Below are 19,023 nucleotides of genomic sequence, written 5' to 3' on the forward strand. Positions count from 1 at the left end.
GATCCGGGATCCTTGCTGGCCATGGCAGAACAATGACATTCCTGTCATGCTGGAGGGTCATATCAGGTTGAGGCTGCAGGAAGGGTACCACATGAGGGAGTAGGATGTCTTCCCTTTAATGCACAGCGTTGAGATTGCCTGCAATGACAACAAGCTCAATCCGATGATACTGTGACACACCGCCCCAGACCATGACGGACCCTCCACCTCCAAATCGATCCCGCTCCAGAGTACAGGCCTTGGTGTAACGCCCCATTACTTCGACAATAAACACGAATCTGACAATCACCCCTTGTGAGACAAAACCACAACTCGTCAGTGAAGAGCACTTTTTGCCAGTCCTGTTTGGTCCAGAGACGGTGAGTTTGTGCTCATAGGTGATGTTGTTGTCGATGATGTCTGGTGAGGGCCTGCCTTACAACAGGCCTACAAGCCCTCAGTCCAGCCTCTCTCAGCCTATTGTGGACAGTCTGAGCACTGATGGAGGGATTGTGTGTTCCTGGTGTAACTCTGGCAGTTGTTGTTGCCATCCTGTACCTATCCCGCAGGTGTGATGTTCGGATGTATCGATCCTGTGCAGGTGTTGTTATAAGTGGTCTGCCACTGCAAGGACAATCAGCCGTCCATCCTGTCTCCCTGTAGCACTGTCTTAGGTGTCTTACACATTGCAATGTATTGCCCTGGCCAAATCTGCAGTCCTCATGCCTCCTTGCACCATGCCTAATGCACATTCACGCAGATGAGCATAGACCCTGGGCATCTTTCTTTGGGTGTTTTTCAGAGTCAGTAGAAAGGCCCCTTTAGTGTCCTACATTTTCATAGCTGTGACCTTAATTGCCTATCGTCTGTAAGCTGTTAGTGTCTTAACGACCGTTCCACAGGTGCATGTTCATTAATTGTTTATGGTTCATTGAACAAGCATGGGAAACAGTGTTTAAGCCCTTTACAATGAAGATCTGTGAAGTTATTTGGATTTTTACGAGTTATCTTTGAAAGACAAGGTCCCGAAAAAGGGTCATTTCTTTTTTTTGCTGAGTTCATGTAGAGTTGCAATACGTGTACTTTCATTTAATAATCATCCATAACCATGTGCATGCATGCAAGTTGTCCTAGGAAATTTGAGAAATGCAAGGAAAGTAGGTCTCAGCTTAAGTTTCCTTTTTCCGTCATATCACGATACGTTTTTTTGAGGAAGTCATGGTGTAAAGGACTCTGAATTTCTGAGGAATCAAACTGGTGCCTCTGAAACATGTGACTGCTGAAGACGATCCTCTAAGAAATGACTCATTCTATTCTCTATACTTAGGCAAGCTGTAAGAAATCCAGCTAATTATTTTATCTTCATGTCTTTATGCTTGAGCATAGGCTTTCTCACCGTTATGTCCCGTCTCTGTCCTATAATCATCTAACTAGGTAAATACATCCCAACTCAACACTCCCACACACATCCTTTGTGACGAACCCTGCGGTCTGCGAGTGTCTCCTCTGAGTGTCAACAAACGTGGCCGCAGAGCGACTTATGTGTTATTTAGTCAAACAAACCACACATTTGGTCTCCTTTCATGTGTTTGTGTCCGTGTCTGACTCTGTGTGTTTGTGTGGAGGGAAGTGTCTCATCCAACACAAACTGGCTTCCCTGTTGACAGTAGAAATTATACCCCTGGATCCAGTCAGCCCTGCAGTTCATAGTGCCCTGGTATTCGGAGCCCCAGGCAGAGGCTTTCATCTGGGCTTTGGGAAGACCAGTGACTGGGGCTCTTCAAACGCACCAGTATAATGGCTGTGTCAGTGAGATTGGCAAAGTTAAATGGGTGTCCCCCAGGCCAGCACAGAGCCAGAGGGCTGTGGGTATTAAGCAGAGCGAGGAAGATGGGTGGTTGTGGTGAGGGTGTAGGATGGGTTGTACGTGGCTACATGCCTCTCTGTGTGTGTGTGCGCGCGTGTGATTGCATGTTTGTGGTGGAGTCTAGGATGAGAATGGGCTGGGGGCTCTGTCCATGGGGAGAGAGGGGGAGTTGATTGTAGTCTGGCTTTTCCCTCCTTCCCCCGGTAGCTGTCTTTAGTGTTTCTATTATGTGTGTGCATGTGACTATAACGTGTGACTAAATACATTATGTGACATCACTACTGAGGCACTTGAAGAACAGGCACCAGTGACACTAAAATATCAGCTGGATGTAGACAGGGCTCCTCCCATAGGAAGCATGAGGGGGGGGGACCATAGCGTGTGTCGGGGTCTCGCTCTTGAACTTGAGGTGGGGTGACAGAGGGGTGTGTGGGCGCGTGTGCATATGTTTTATGTGTGTATGTGCATGTGTAGAGGTAGTATACACCCTCTAGCTCCCTATGGGCTTAGCATGTGTAAGAAAGTAGGAAAACATCTCACATCTGCGCTATGATAACTTCTATACTTCGCTCAGCTATTTACAGTAGAAAACACATTTCAGAGGTTTCTGAGGAGAACTGGAATTGTCTCTGTTTTCCACCACTGCTGGTATTATTTCAGCCTTCCACAGAAATATGAGCCCACGTGACAATATTGACAGTGCCATTCAAGGTCGAGTCAAAGAATATGCTTCACATACAGGATTTAGCTAACTACTTCATTTTCAGAGAGAATACCCATAAACCAAAGCCTCATTGAGAATCTTGAACATGTGAATACAGATCGCTCATTCATATTCGTCAGGATTTGCATAGGCCTAAAATCTATTTATTCTACTCTGGAAGTTGAGTTAATTCATTTAGGAAATTATTTGTGGCATAGGCATATTGTTTCAAACTGATAAAACAAACTTGGTTAATTTCAAGGGATTTACATATTTCATATCAATATGAACATTCAAGTATGTGGCTCAGTCATGAGAAACATATCCTCATTGAGGTTGCCCGGGTGTTTAAAAAGAATACGGGAAAACCATAAACTATTGGATGCGTGTCTGCTCTTTGGGGTTTTAGGCTGGATATCTGTAAAACACTTTGACAACTGCTGATGTAAAAAGGCCACGTAAAATACATTTGATTGATTTATTAATTATTGGATTAAAAATGGAATAAAATGCACCTGTAAATGATGGTGGGCTAGTAAAGGGAATATTGAAAATATCAATAAGTACATTGTTGTGATATATGCCTATGTAATGCAATAGTGAACGTAATGCAGCTTTTATGCCCGTTTTTGTTGTTGTTGTTGTGATCGATGAGGTCACTTTCCTCTCAATGCGTCGCACCTCGTGTTCTCCCTTAAAATCGCAATGGGATGAATTGCCCCGGCAGACAGCGTAACTGTCTCACAAAGTAACATCAGGGGAACATTAATTGACACGACGTTGTCCATTTTCTGGCCGGAGAACAACGTACATCTTTACAATCTGTAAGTAAGTCTTCTTTTTTCGACCTTAATTCGAGTTACATATTTTGAGTGATGCCAAATAGATACTTGAATAATGTGTAGCTTTAAATTAGCCTACTTTGCCACCACAACTTGAAAGTGATAACCAATAAAATCAGATGGACAATTAGACAAGAAATACTTGTTCGAGAGAATAAGACAACTAAGCTACGGGAAAGTACATTTTTGATTTCCCATTGGTTCTGGCAAAGAAACCATACGCTTCCTGACTGGTAAAACTGATTTTTTTTTAAAGTAACACAAGGAAAAATATTGTCTGTTCTGTGAACATACATTTTTGGGGGATTGCAGAGAGGTTCTGAGAAAGGTTTCTTGAAAGTTTTCCTGGGATGATTTTATTTTTTAGAACTTCCTTAACTTTCACTTAATGTTTCAATTATACTTTTAATAACACTACTCGCTTATTACATATTTTGAACTCCAAACACAGATAGGACACATGGAAATACATATTCTTCGGGTTTAATAATGCAAACATTTTTAAATTTTTTATTGTGGCAAGGTGTCAATGAGATTCAAACCCATTATCTTCTGTTGTCTATTCATTGAATTATTCCACTGCGCTACCATGGTGTAGCTAGCATGCCATGTGTTTTTTTACTCATACAAAGCGGCTAATTTTAGTCTATTCAAACAGACCCCATTTCAAAGGAAACAAGCACTCATTAAGATTAGGTGTGGCCAATAATTGGGCACGGCCAACACACTTGAACACACTTACCAAGATAGGTGCTCGAGAGAGCTTGGTTGACACTGAGACTGGATTGCGGATGTTTTTAAATAACATTCACAGAATGTTCTTTAAACATTACTCTTTTCTTGTGGTTTTATGGAAAGTTTTCTTAATGTTCTGAGAAGATGACTTTAAATAGAACCATGAGGAAACCTGCAGAAAACGTTATGCTGAAGTACTGAAATTCCCATAGGACTGGTGTTTCTTAATGTTCTCAACTTAAACTATTTCAGAACATTTCCAATATCAAACCAGTTGGAGAACATTCCTCGACCATTACCAACACTTTTAGCAAACGTTTGAGATACCAAGGAAATAAAACTTTTTTTGTCAAGTTCCTTAAAATGTTCTGAGAACGTTCCAAAGCCAAGCAACTATCCTGCACCATTCCCAGAAAGTTGTGGGAAGGTTGTATGCAAAATAACCAAAGGAAAACCATGCTCTCACCAGGCTCTAAAAAACATATGGTTCTCAGAACGTTATGTGCTGGCTGGGTTGCAATCAGAAAACTGTGTGTATAATACTGAAAATAAGTATGAAAATATATTCACATTTGTGTGCCAAAATGAATCCACATGAAAAATGGTTTGGATCAGAGTGCGAATTATGGGGTTCCAGAAGAGTCAATGCAGAAATGAAAAAAAATAAGCTTATTCCATATTAAATTAACACCCACACCTCTGTGTCAGGGTTAAAAAAAAATATATCCCATGTATATCCCAGGACTGTCAGCCCTGGACAGTCCTGCATGTATCTCAGCCCCCTTTCAGGTGTCCTAACTTTTCTTGTCACGTTCGTTGTATGGAGGAGACCAAGGCACAGCATGGTATGCGTATATTCTCTTTTATTAGACAAATGAACACTAAACAAACTAAGAAAAATGAACCGTGACGCTATATAAACAAGTGCTGACAGGTAACTACACATAAACAAGAACCCACAAATACCTCAGGAAAATGGCTACCTAAATATGGTCCCCAATTAGAGACAACGATAAACAGCTGCCTCTGATTGGGAACCATATCAGGCCACCATAGACCGAAATATACCTAGACTTACAAAAACCCTACATATACAAAAAACCCTAGACATTACAAAAAACCCTAGACAATACAAAAACTAACATACCCACCCTAGTCACACCCTGACTTAACCAAAATAATAAAAGAAAACAAATATCGCTAAGGTCAAGGCGTGATATTTCTACAAAAAAGGTTGTTTTGTCAGCAAGACAAAATCAATTAATTCAGGCAATAAGCCAAATTTCATTACACTTTTTTGGTGTCTCTTTCCATTCATCAAATGGCGTGAGTGCACAGTGCACTTTTGGATGCTGGAATTATTTGGGGGTGGATGAACATGCACAGGAAGTGATTTGTTTGACAAGAATAAGATGAAAACATCATGATTGGTTATGTTCATGCAACATTATGTCTTTACATGTCTTTACAAAAATAGAAACCCCGGAATGTCACGGTAGGCCCTGGAACTTGGGCAGAAAAAGTTAACACCAATCCACTGAGGCAAAAACGGCATTGTCAGAGTTGAATTCAATAAGAGAAAAGATGTGAAATGGTTGAAAATAAATAGGAGGGCCAGGACAGTAGCCTAATGCTTGGGAGGTAAAAATAGGATAATAGCCGTGCTGGCTATGTTATGTGTGAAGATTGTGAGATGTTATACAGATTCTACAGTCACAATACTGACTTAAAAATAGCAAGCCTACTATTCAGATGGGTTAAGTTGAATAGTAGCCTGAAATCTGAACACTTACTGTAAGTCTATAACCTCTCACATAGCCAGTGGCGATTTTAGCATGTAAATCTTGGTGGGCCAAACTTAAAAAAATAAAATAAGATGCATGTCAGCAAAGCCACTACACAACACTAAACAATACACAGATTGCACTATAATGGTGACAAACAGTGCTTTCTTTTCAGAACCATGGAGTGAATCTTTACCACTGCTACACCTGGCTATTAGTAGAGCCTTGTCTGGCAGCGAAACAGTTCATTCAGCTGCATTTACTACATTTAAAAAAATCAGAGCTGATATGGCTGACTTGCTTAAACAAATGTGGTTTCTACTGACAATTGAGATGTACAAACTATGGCATAAGGGGACAACGAGCGGATAAGAGGCCATCTGTAATTTCGAATGAGACATTAATGAGAGAGCTAGGACGTACTTAAGGGGACAACGAGCGGATAAGAGGCCATCTGTAATTTCGAATGAGACATTAATGAGCGAGCTAGGACGGACGTAGTAAATATAACTATTTGTTCAGTACTTTTGAAATGTACAGAGCAGAATTCAGAACATGGGCCATTCTTACAGCATTCTCCCTGTACACCAAGTCAGAACCGTGGGATAAATAAAGGGGGCATATATGCAGACAATGAAAGGTCTTCCAATATTTGATGATTACATTTATCTAAAACAGGCTACAGGTTACATGTGCACCACCAAGTCAGAACAGTAGGCCAAATTATGAGGGGGAAAGGGACAAAATTATTAGGGTGAAGCACATGGGCTACTATCAGCTTACTACACAACATACACTTAGTATTACCTTCTTAGCTACAATATACATATCTCCCTTACATCATGTATGTAGCAGCATACAATACATTTTTTGGACTCAACTTGTTGTGCTATGCTCACTTGGACAGGAAGGTGGGGCGGCGGTCCTTCATGGGCAAATTTTGTCATCAAACTTTGTCATCAAAGTCTGGCAGTCTCCGGGTTTATGGTGCTTTCATGACAACTGGGACTTTGAAAAAAAAACAAGGTTGAATCATGACGTCAGTGATCTTCAGATCAGAGCTAGAAAGAGGCCTAAATTCCCGACTTGTTATTCCGAGTTTGATGACCGTTCAAAACATATTTTCCCAGTCAGAGCTCGGTTTATTCCGAGTTCCCAGTTGTCTTGAACTCACTGAAGTCTGAGATTTCCTAGTTCCGAGTTTCCAGTTGTTTTGAATGTGGCAGAAGTCATGCTGAATTCACAGCATTGCCAATGTATTCAACATTTTATGGTGTTGAATGTTTATCCTTTTAAGCTTGGAAAAGAGACCCTTAAACCCAGACTTGGACCACACACCCACTCCACTGAATAGCAGGCTAGTGATTGCTGTGCAATGCTTGCAGTTGGCCACCGATTCATTTCAAACCACTCATTCTTGAATTTGCGGTTTCCAACTTGTTGTGTAATGTTTATGTCCAAAGGCCGACTGATAAGTTTTATCTATCATTTCCATTCCTATAACAAGGATTGAAAAGGATTTGCCAGTAGGTTGTAGACTTGATTCATGATGATGACTGCTAGCTTGCTAGCTAAGATTTTGAAATGATGATGTTGACATGATCAGTCCAATCAAAGCTACGGTAGATATAACGTGATTTGACATAATTTTATCTGTTGCCAATGACCTTGAGCCTTCTTGGATGGGCACTTCTAATGTAACTCTATGGCAGCACCCTAGGGGCTTGAATTTTTCAACCTCTACATGTCGATTTTGCAGTGACGTAGTGTCCCCATGAGTGACAGAACACTGAGCCACTCACGGCGCAAAGCAAGACCATGAGACCCTCCATGTTTGTATGCGGCTTTATTAACTCAATAAATTAAATGTTTTACATTGTTTTTAAACAGAATTTTAAAATTTATTTAACCAGGTAGGCTAGTTGAGAACAAGTTCTCATTTACAACTGCGACCTGGCCAAGATAAAGCAAAGTGTGACACAAACAACAACACATAATTACACATGGAATAAACAAACATACAGTCAATAACACAAGAGATAGAAGAAAATGAGTTAATGCCAAAATAACATGCAAAACAGGCAAAAAGAATTGTGGGAAATATACAGTACCCGTCAAAAGTTTGGACACACCTACTCATTCAAGGGTTTCTTTATTTTTACTATTTTATATTGTAGAATAATAGTGAAGACATCAGAACTATGAAATAACACATGGAATCATGTAGTAACAAAAAAAGTGTTAAACAAATCAAAATATATTTTAGATTCTTCAAAGTAGCCACCATTTGCCATGATGACATCTTTTCACACTCTTGGCATTCTCTCAACCAGTTTCATGAGGTAGTCACCTAGAATGCCATTTTCTTGTGTTCTCTAAACCCTTTAAGTCATTATTGGGCCTTATGTACCAATTATTTATGGAGATATGGCCATGTGAATCCTGTCCAATATGGCCCCATGGAGATGGTTGGCAACCAGTTCGGGGTAATATTCAAATCAAATCACATTTTATTTGTCACATGCGCTGAATACAACGTGAAGTCCTTAACCGACAATGCAGAAGGGCAGTGCAGTTCAAATGTGATTTACATTTTGATGAGATTTCCACAATATAAAGTTGAAATAACACTGAAATTGTGAAAATGATGATAATACCCTTTTTATATAAGAGCTGTTTGAAAGAAATGCCTTGAATGACAATAGATCTGTTATTTGCATTTATAAACCGGGTTGTTCAAGCCCTGAATGCTGATTGGCTGGAAGAGACCGTATATAATGGGTATGACGGTTTGTATTTATGTCTTTCTGTTAGTAATCAGTTGATAATAGCAATACGGAAACTCAGAGGTTTGTGGTATATGGCCAATATACCACGGCTAAGAGCTGTGTCCAGGCACATTGCGTTGCGTAGTGCATAAGAACAGCCCTTAGCCATGGTATATTGGCCATGTACCATACCTCCTCGGGCCTTATTGCTTAAATATCCTCCTACATTGCTGCTGCCCCCTCATTGTTTACAGCATGCAGAGTTAAGATACCAAAGACCAAACATTTCTCACTTTAAAGCAATGAGAAAAAGCAAGATCAATTGTGCAGTAGCTGGCTGCAAGGCAGCAAATGTTTCTTTGCACTGTTTTCCATCCAACAATAACGTTGTCTGATTTGGTCAGAGAAATTCAATCCATGGGCATATGAGCACACTTCGCATTGGACTGCATTGCAAATCAGGCTATGTATAGATACACATGTGGATTTACCAGCAGCTTGATCCCCCATCCACCCATCTTTCACCCGGCAGTGGCAGTAACCATTCAAGAAGTGTCTTAAGCAGTGTTTTCCCAAACTCGGCCCTAGGGGCCCCAAGTGTTGCACGTTTTGGTTTTTGCCCTAACACTACACAGCTGATTCAAATGATCAAAGCTTGATGATTAGTTGATTACTTGAATCAGCTGTCCAGTGCTAGGGCAAAGACCAATGCTAGGGCAAAGACTGATGCCCGACTAAAAGTTCTACTCTACTCAATGCAAACTGTGGCTTGGAAACAAGCCAGGTGAAATGTCACATCATTAGCTGATTCTTATGTATGTATAACAAAAATAAAATGTCAATAGAAAACAGCTTAAACAAACGCAAATGCGGCTACTTTGCTCTTATTTTGGCTGCAGTGTTTGATGTGACTGTGTTAGCCAAAGTTGACTAGCTAGCAAGCTAGAGATGAGAACTTTGCCAGCCATCATGGCAACGGAATATTTAGAACGAACGACTGGGCTGTGTCCATATATTTCGGAGAAAAAGACTTCACAACTGGGTCGCGTCTCTGGCAACCTAATCTACAGAATGAACGACCAGCCACCTTGGGTAGCAACCCTAGATTTGTGTTTGGACTATATCTCGTGGAAGGATGAAATAGTATGAGTAAATTCATCAAAATAAAGTTTTTACTGAAATTTTCAATCATTATTTGAATCTGTTGGTAACCCGTTGTATAAAATAGATAATGCCCTTGAAGCCGGTGTTTGGGGGATATATTGGCTTCGAGGGCATTATCATTTAAGAAAACAACTATGCCATCATTATGTCAAATTTATTTTAGAAAGATGACTGTTGCTATTAGCTAGCCAAGTTCGTCCAAATAGCTAGCAATGCTAATGTTAACTAGCTAAAATTGCAGAGGCCTATAGTATGCCCTGTAGATAATCATGGTTTACTGCAATGAATAGACAGTGGACAGGGTATAGGCCAGAATGATCCACCCTGCAAACAGGCGGTTCTGGGACCTGTCTGCATCTTCTGGTGACCTATTGAAAACAATATTATAGCAAATTAGGATGCATGATGTATTTTGATGACAAAACAGAGTAACCTGTGGAAGTTCGCTGCTTTCAGGGTTCAACTCCAGCTCCAACTGACATGTTGAAAACCATGTGACTTTGTTTATTTCCTAAGGGGTAAGGTGGTGGGTTTTAGACTTCAATCAGCCAATCAGTGCTGTATATGTAAATATAAAATCTAATTTGTATCCCCACGCCCACACTGTCGGACTGAGCAAGGAGGCCCAGGGATATCAATTATTAAAAATATATTTTGGGGTTCAATTCAATAAATAAACACACACAATGATTGATTAGACGTTCAAGGATATATTACAAATAAAAAGACTGCATGAGTTTTAAAACTCTGCGATGGCACTGTTGCTAAAAACACTTCTAAGGATTTGTACTAGCTGTGTGTACAATTTGGTACCTCATAAAGTCCACAGTTCCCCTCAAATTTGACATGCTGCGTTCACGTGCTTCTCGGAGCTTCCTACTTCTTATTTTGGATGTTGGAAATACAACTTTGTTTCATTCATGTGCTTTTTGGTCGGAACAATATTCAACCAATAAGATTTGAACTAGTTTGATAAGCTAACTAACGTTGCTTATAGTAAAGTTAGCTAGCTTGCTTAACATTGACAATATGGTCAAACTAGCTACATTACCCATATTGTATTTGTCAAAAACCGACTTGTTGTCATCTGTTGGTTAAAAGGGTTTAAGGTCAGTGGTGAAACTCGGCAACTAAGACAACAACATTTTCTCAGTGACCCCTTGTAATTGCGGTCCGACATAGGAAATGACCGATAACTCTGATAGCACGTGAACACAGCATTAGCTGCTGGACGAAACACTGACTGAAAAATTATAGCCTGTATTTCGGTTTATTTGTATTCATTGCACGTTATTTGTCCTTAGTACAACTGTGCAAAAAAAACTGAAATGTAATAAAGTTATTTTTTAAGCAAATGTTCTGCTATTCCACACATTTGGCCATGGTTTATGCCTTTGGGTTTTGGTTGGAGGCAATGTTCCCTTTACGTTGCGCCACAGTAGCCCGAGACTGCCGCGCGGAAATATCATCCCCCAGAGAGAAACACAAGATTGAACTTCATCCAACTTTCTAGCGCAGTGGGCACCAACCGGTTGATCATGTTTACAGCATGAGCGGTCGTGAATAGATGCGCTTGTTTTGAGAACAAAGCGAGAGCTGCATGTAGCCACATGTGCACATTTTGTTCATATCCTTTGCTAGTTGGTGAGTTAGTAGCCCAGTTATAGATCATTTGTAGTCAGCAATAGAAGTGATTGCTTCAAGAGGACATAACATACGTTTGTAGACATCTTTGAAAAGTGAGTCAGATAAAGAGCTTTTTTGTCTTAAAGGGGCAGTGTTGTATTTTGAGATAATGTCAAGCCCTGCATGTTTTTTTCTCCAAAAGTCTCATGGAATGTAGGCCTACATTTAACACCACACATTGGCTGCTACTGTTTGCTGGATGATAGAACAGCTATTTCCATGTTGTAATGTTATGGGATGCATTTTCTCCATTGTTTTTTACGGTAGGCCACTCTGGTAGGCCTACATTATGATCAAATAGCCACAGTAGCCTACATGGCCACTGTTAAAGCTGTAACTTAAAGCGGATACAGCCTCAGTGTTCACAGTAAAACTGTAACTTAAAGCGGATACAGCCTCAGTGTTCACAGTAAAACTGTCACTTAAAGCGGATACAGCCTCAGTGTTCACAGTAAACACGTGCTGGAAGTTGCACAGAATTTTCACAACGTTCAAGTTTACGCTCAGCAGACCTGAAATTTGCTCAGTGCCCAATTTTTGGGGAGGGAACATTGGTTGTGGGTCCCCTGGAGGTCAATAATAAGCACTGACTAGCACTGGTGTGCAGAGTGAGACAGGCATGTGTAAAGGCTATTTTCATATTGATGGAGAAAATAGGATTGTCATTGGGGGTGGATAGGAAAGAAAGGAAGATTGATCAAGATTGAACCAAACACGTGTTCTGTAGAATAGCCTAATTCTAGCGGGCTAATTGATTTTGTCGATTGTAGGCTTAAATAATTCCTTTGGTGTATGGCTTTTATTTCAATACATGTGTCGGATTTATCTGGCATAGTTTGAATTCACAGTCAGCTGTTTTATGATCCGCTTACTTTCACATTGATGTCGGTATTTCACATTGATGTCGGTATTTCACATTGATGTCGGTATTTCACATTGATGTCGGTATTTCACATTGATGTCGGTATTTCACATTGATGTCGGTATTTCACATTGATGTCGGTATTTCACATTGATGTCGGTATTTCACATTGATGTCGGTATTTCACATTGATGTCGGTATTTCACATTGATGTCGGTATTTCACATTGATGTCGGTATTTCACATTGATGTCGGTATTTCACATTGATGTCGGTATTTCACATTGATGTCGGTATTTCACATTGATGTCGGTATTTCACATTGATGTCGGTATTTCACATTGATGTCGGTATTTCACATTGATGTCGGTATTTCACATTGATGTCGGTATTTCACATTGATGTCGGTATTTCACATTGATGTCGGTATTTCACATTGATGTCGGTATTTCACATTGATGTCGGTATTTCACATTGATGTCGGTATTTCACATTGATGTCGGTATTTCACATTGATGTCGGTATTTCACATTGATGTCGGTATTTCACATTGATGTCGGTATTTCACATTGATGTCGGTATTTCACATTGATGTCGGTATTTCACATTGATGTCGGTATTTCACATTGATTTCATTGATGTCGGTATTTCACATTGATGTCGGTATTTCACATTGATGTCGGTATTTCACATTGATGTCGGTATTTCACATTGATGTCGGTATTTCACATTGATGTCGGTATTTCACATTGATGTCGGTATTTCACATTGATGTCGGTATTTCACATTGATGTCGGTATTTGGCGTCGGCCTTGATAGTGTGTTTTATGCGTCTATTTCATGTTGCACTGTTCCCACAAATAGGCTAAATTAGTCAATGTAACCTATGTCTGATGAGGTTGGGTAGTACATCATACACACACCATTCCACAAACCTTTAAACCTAATATTGAGATGATAAAGTCCGGGGGACATGTATGTTTTTTCTGTTCTCCAAACAGCATTTGAACGTTTTGAAATGGTGTAGACGTACAGTAAAATGAGCTTCATCTGGTGGGTGTATCTCCACACACCCCACTTTGCCACATCCTATGTTTAGCTGAACTGATGCCGCAGCAGCCCCCCCCCCCCAAACTACTTCCCACGGCTATGGATTTGATAAGATAGGGGACAATTGAGTGGAATGTACCATGTTGGACCATCTAGTCCAGGTTGAGTCATTTCACCATTAAAACATGTACTGACATGAATCCTTTGCAGAGGAAGTCAGATCCCAGTGTTCCGCTGTAAGGATGTTGATCCCCCTACACCCCCTATTGGTCGTCTGGATGTACCTCCTGGTCTCCAACCACGCCTTCCCCGTATACAACAACGGCTTCTTCTACCATGACGTTATGGACGGCGATGGCAACGGAGAGAGTATGTAATACAGTATTTTCATAAATACACAAATAACCTGTTCACACTAATCTGAGCCAAGCTGTACTGGGCTGACCTGACGATATATCCACCAACGTTTTCTGAAACTGCTGGAAAAGAGAATGAGAAAAGAAAATACCAGTTTTAGCAGAGTTTGGTTTGGATTGGCACGATAATGTTAAAAGGGGATAATGATCTTAAGTGGAGCCTCTTCATATATAGGATCAAAGACCATTCCATTGCGTGTGACAAGCCTGACCATGCCTAAGTTGTAGCAGACAACACACCATCTAGAGTGGTATTCATTTATACGATATGTGCTACACAGTATGTTTTGTCAGTACACATGCAAAACTAAGAGCAGGTTAGATTTTATAGACGCACCATTCAAGAGTTCCCAAAAGGGTCTGATTACCTGGGAAGACCCAAATACAGTAGCTTGCGAAAGTATTCACCCCTCTTTGCATTTTTCCTATTTTATTGCCTTACAACCTGGAATTAAAATAGATGTTTTGGGGGGGTTTGTATGATTTGATTTACACAACATGTCTACCACTTTGAAGATGCAAAAAACATTTTGTGGGGTGAAACAAACAAGAAATAAGACAACTTGAGCGTGCATAACTATTCACCCCCCCATGTCAATACTTTGTAGAGCCACCTTTTGCAGCAATTACAGCTGTAAGTCTCTTGGGGTATGTCTTTATAAGCTTGGCACATCGAGACACTGGGATTTTTGCCCATTCTTCAAGGCAAAACTGCTCCAGCTCCTTCAAGTTGGATGGGTTCTGCTGGTGTACAGCAATCTTTAAGTCTTACCACATATTCTCAGTTGGGATTGAGGTCTGGGCTTTGACTAGGCCATTCCAAGACATTTAAATGTTTTCCCTTAAACCACTCAAGCGTTGCTTTAGCAGTATGCTTAGGGTCATTGTCCTGCTGGAAGGTGAACCTCCATCCCAGTCTCAAATCTCTGGAAGACTGAAACAGGTTTCCCTCAATAATTTCCCTGTATTTAGAGCCATCCATCATTCATTCAATTCTGACCAGTTTCCCATTATGTTCTTGGGGTGATGAGAGGTGTTGGGTTTGCGCCAGACATAGCGTTTTCCTTGATGGCCAAAAAGCTACATTTTAGTCTCATCTATCCAGAGTACCTTCTTCCATATGTTTGGGTTAGTCCCCCTCATGCCTTTTGTCGAACACCAAACGTGTTTGCATATTATTTTCTTAAGCAATGCCTTTTTTCTTGCCACTCTTCAGTAAAGCCCAGCTCTGTGGAGTGTACAGCATAAAGTGGTCCTATGGACAGATACACCAATCTCCGCTGTGGAGCTTTGCAGCTCCTTCAAGGTTATCTTTGGTCTTTTTGTTGCATCTCTGATTAATGCCCTCCTTGCCTGGTCCGTGAGTCTTGGTGGGCGGCCCTCTCTTGGCAGGTTTGTTGTGGTGCCATATTCTTTCCATTTTTAAAATAATGGATTTAATGTTGCTCCGTGGGATGTTCAAAGTTTGGGATATGTTTTTATAATCCAACCCTGATCTGTACTTCTCCACAACTTTGTCCCTGACCTGTTTGGAGAGCTCCTTGGTCTTCATGGTGCCACTTGCTTGGTGGTGCCCCTTGCTTAGTGGTGTTGCAGACTCTGGGGCTTTTCAGAACAGGTGTGTGTATATATATATATATATATACTGAGATCATGTGACAGATCATGTGACAGATCATGTGACATTTAGATTGCACACAGACAGACTTTATTTAACTAATTATGTGACTTCTGAAGGTAATTGGTTGCACCAGATCTTATTTAGGGGGTGAATACATATGCAAAGGGGGTGAATACATATGCACGCACCACATTTTTAATAATTTTTGTTATTTTTATTTTTCAAACTTTTTTCTTCACTTCACCCATTTGAACTTTTTTTGAACTATTTTGAGTATGTCCATTACATGAAATCCAAATAAAAATCCATTTAAATTACAGGAAAAATGCCAAGGGGAGGTGAATACTTTTGCAAGGCACTGTACACTGAAGGCGGCAGACCCAGGTTCTTACTTACTACAGGCTCTGGTTTGATCACATGGTCAGGAAAAGTTCCGGGCTCCTATCCAGTATCTACTCTACTGCATAACTCTTATCTATCCTGTGTCCTGTCCTTGTCTGTTTCTTCTCCAGTCTACATTAAGAGGGTGCGTCTCCACGTGGAGTCCCCCCAGCCCTCGGTGTCAGCAGCCAGGGGCAGTAACATCACCCTGCCCTGTCACTACCGCTACGAGCCTGAGATCAATGGCCCCCGCCGGACCCGGGTCAAATGGTCTTGGCTACCCGCCAACGGCGCGGGTATGACCGCCCACGAAACAGATGTGATAGTCGCCATGGGCAACCGTCACCGTAGCTACGGCAGCTTCCAGGGGCGTGTGCGCCTGCATCGGGCGGCACCAGGGGACATGTCTTTGGTGATCAACGAGCTGCACCAGAACGACACGGGCCGCTACCGCTGTGAGATCATCGACGGGCTAGAAGACGAGAGCGTGACGGTGGAGCTGGAGCTGCGAGGTGTGTGTTTCTGTCTGTCTGTCAGCTCTCTCAGCTGTGTACTTGCAGAACAATCATGGTACAATTTCTCCATCCGGGCCGTCAATGTTTTTCAACATGGCATCTATATGCCATCGGGGCATTGAAGTGGACATCCTCTACCATTGACAATGGCTGCATATCAACTGCATTAATTTCTGTAATCAGCGCTGTGACTTTTTCACTCCATCCTTTATTGCACTTCTTTCGCCGTGAAGAGCATTTCTAAGGTCTGTTGTTGGGGGCAGCAGTGACTTGGGTCTCACGGTGCCTCCCTTTTCAGATGGTTCAGCATTGCACCTGAACTTCCACTGTAGCTCAAATCCACCTCACAACGTTTGCGTTTCGCCAGCTTCTCATTGGACTTCTCAAAGTATTGCCACGCAGGACTTCGCTGCTGTCGCGTCCCTGTCTCACTCTCTGCCATTTTCCCAACTGTTAACAATGACGGGAGTGCGGAGCTCTTTATATCCGTGGCAAATCATTTGAAATATGCATATCTCTTACTAACCTTACGGCATTGCTGCATTAGGTATTCGTTGAATTGAAATGTTTCCCTTTAAGATGATGATCGGAACCTTTTTCGTGGTAGTTTTGTGATAACTGCACTGTGTTTAAAAATTAAATAATAGGTTAGTTAGTTTCTCTAAACGGTAACGATCCCAATTTTGTTGAAACGTTTAAACGTTCACATCCTTAGTTCCAGCTATGGTCTATTTATTAAATGACCTTCAACCTATTGTCCTTACGAGTGTCATGAATGGCATTTATCACTGAAAAGGACAGTTGCTGGATCCTATTGCACTTTAACCCCTCCAGCAAATGTCTCACTTTATCCCTGTTATAGGAGTGGTATTTCCCTACCAATCCAAGATGGGACGCTACCATTTCAACTTCCTGGGGGCCCAGCATGCGTGTGAGGAGCAGGACTCAACCCTGGCCACCTTTGAGCAGCTCTTCGCCGCCTGGGATGAGGGGCTGGACTGGTGCAACGCCGGCTGGTTAGCTGACGGGACGGCTCAGTACCCAATCACCACGCCGCGGGAGGCCTGTGGGGGCGTGGACTTAGCCTCCGGTCTCCGTAGTTATGGACAACGCCACCGCCACCTCCACCACTTTGACGCCTTCTGTTTCTCAGCCGCCCCCAAGGGTCAGTGTGCGTGTCGCTCTGCATAAAACGTCTCGCCTCGGGAAACAAAACGCATGCAAAACACTTCCGCAAACAATAAGTGTAACAGGAAAAATGTAAATGATTGGAATGGTCAAACTTGCTTTAATCTGTCTTCTCCTTCGACGTGCTCAGAACTTACTAGAATCTCCTGTCTCTCTTTTCCGTCATAGGGACTGTTTACTTCCTGAAAGGTCCCCGTAAGCTCAACTTCACCGAAGCGGTGGCGGCGTGCACCACAGACGGCGGTCTCATCGCAAAGGTGGGCCAGCTCTATGCCGCCTGGCGGTTCATGGGATTGGACCGCTGCGACGCAGGCTGGTTGGCTGATGGGAGCATCCGTTACCCGATTGCAAAGGCCCGCCCTAACTGCGGCCCTTCAGAACCGGGGGTGCGGAATTTGGGATTCCCCCCTCTGCATCAGAAATACAGTGTCTACTGCAATCGGTAAACCTCCCCTCAACTTCCACTCAAGAATAACCAGAGGACAATAATAGTAACGAGCACAACTACAGTACAACAGGAAGCACATACAACTTCCCCATTCATCACAAACGGTGCACTGTTACACAACCCTTGCCTGGATGCTAGTTAGCATTAGCCAGTTCTGCCCTCAAAGTGTCCACTTTATAGTTCTTGTGAACTGTCGACATCTCCTCATACTGTACATAATATCAGTCATACCGCCACTCCCCACTGAGACGCCAACCAGAACGGATACACAAACTGACTATTTAGTGTTGTATTGCCAGGTTTGTGTCACAGTAAAGGGTCGTTACATTTCAGACTCAGGGAAGGTGTTCAACCACTGCAAGGCCCGCCGCCCTCATAATGCTTTGCCAGTGATTTTGTTGTCCAACCAAGCTCTTTCCCTTGGTGTTTTGTTGAACTGTATGCAGCTATCTCATTGTTCCTGCAGCACTTTCAGTTCAATGTATGTAATTCATAGTTTTAGGCACATTTCTGGATTATCCTTATATGTTAAAATGTTTTTCCATGTCTTATTTTGTATAAGGATTGAAATGGAATGATGCATTTGATGACGATGGGGGATGGTATATAAGTATGTCATGATGGAAGGTGTTTTGACAGTGTCTTATGACTACCCCTTGTAGAGAGCACGGCGTTGAAGTGTTCCATCCATATTATGCGACTTTAATCAAGTTATGTGACATGAAAAACTTTTCTAACGAATGAATGATGTCCTCCCTCCTTAGACGTTATCACTTGCGTCGGCAGGATTGTGGGTTCAGTACTTGGGGCCACCCATATGCAAAATGTATTCACGCATGACTGTAAGGCTCTTGAGATAAAAGCGTCGACTAAATGGCATATATATTAAATGGAATAAAATCATGTTTGAGTTTACACCCCAATATTGCACTTTATATACATAACAGAAGAATGAAATATAACAAACACCAGATTTTCTGCAAGGTTTCCCCCCCAAAAATGCTTATATCGGGTA

At 41.7% G+C, this 19,023-nt stretch overlaps 1 protein-coding gene across 4 annotated transcripts; it reads left to right on the top strand.

Annotated features, from left to right (window-relative positions):
• Positions 1-3,242: 3,242 nt before the first annotated feature.
• LOC124039736 (hyaluronan and proteoglycan link protein 3-like) lies at positions 3,243-18,923 on the top strand. Of its 4 annotated transcripts, none has more exons than XM_046356028.1 (5): positions 3,243-3,373; positions 13,650-13,808; positions 15,989-16,369; positions 17,235-17,543; positions 17,729-18,923. In XM_046356028.1, exons 2-5 carry the CDS (start codon positions 13,682-13,684, stop codon positions 18,004-18,006), a joined length of 1,095 nt encoding a protein of 364 aa, XP_046211984.1. In that variant the 5' UTR covers positions 3,243-3,373; positions 13,650-13,681; the 3' UTR covers positions 18,007-18,923. The 4 variants fall into 4 exon arrangements, with proteins under 4 accessions (XP_046211984.1, XP_046212012.1, XP_046212003.1 ...); XM_046356056.1 differs by having other exon boundaries at positions 17,235-17,537; XM_046356047.1 differs by having other exon boundaries at positions 3,264-3,377.
• Positions 18,924-19,023: the final 100 nt, after the last annotated feature.

The sequence above is a fragment of the Oncorhynchus gorbuscha genome, linkage group LG01 (assembly GCF_021184085.1).
Source record: "Oncorhynchus gorbuscha isolate QuinsamMale2020 ecotype Even-year linkage group LG01, OgorEven_v1.0, whole genome shotgun sequence".
NCBI lineage: Eukaryota > Metazoa > Chordata > Actinopteri > Salmoniformes > Salmonidae > Oncorhynchus > Oncorhynchus gorbuscha.

Coding starts and splice junctions, on each gene's coding strand:
- LOC124039736 (XM_046356028.1), top strand. CDS start 13,682: ATGTTGATCCCCCTACACCCCCTATTGGTCGTCTGGATGTACCTCCTG. Junction 16,370..17,234: donor GGTGGAGCTGGAGCTGCGAG/GTGTGTGTTTCT, acceptor TCCCTGTTATAG/GAGTGGTATTTCCCTACCAA. Junction 17,544..17,728: donor AGCCGCCCCCAAGGGTCAGT/GTGCGTGTCGCT, acceptor TTTCCGTCATAG/GGACTGTTTACTTCCTGAAA.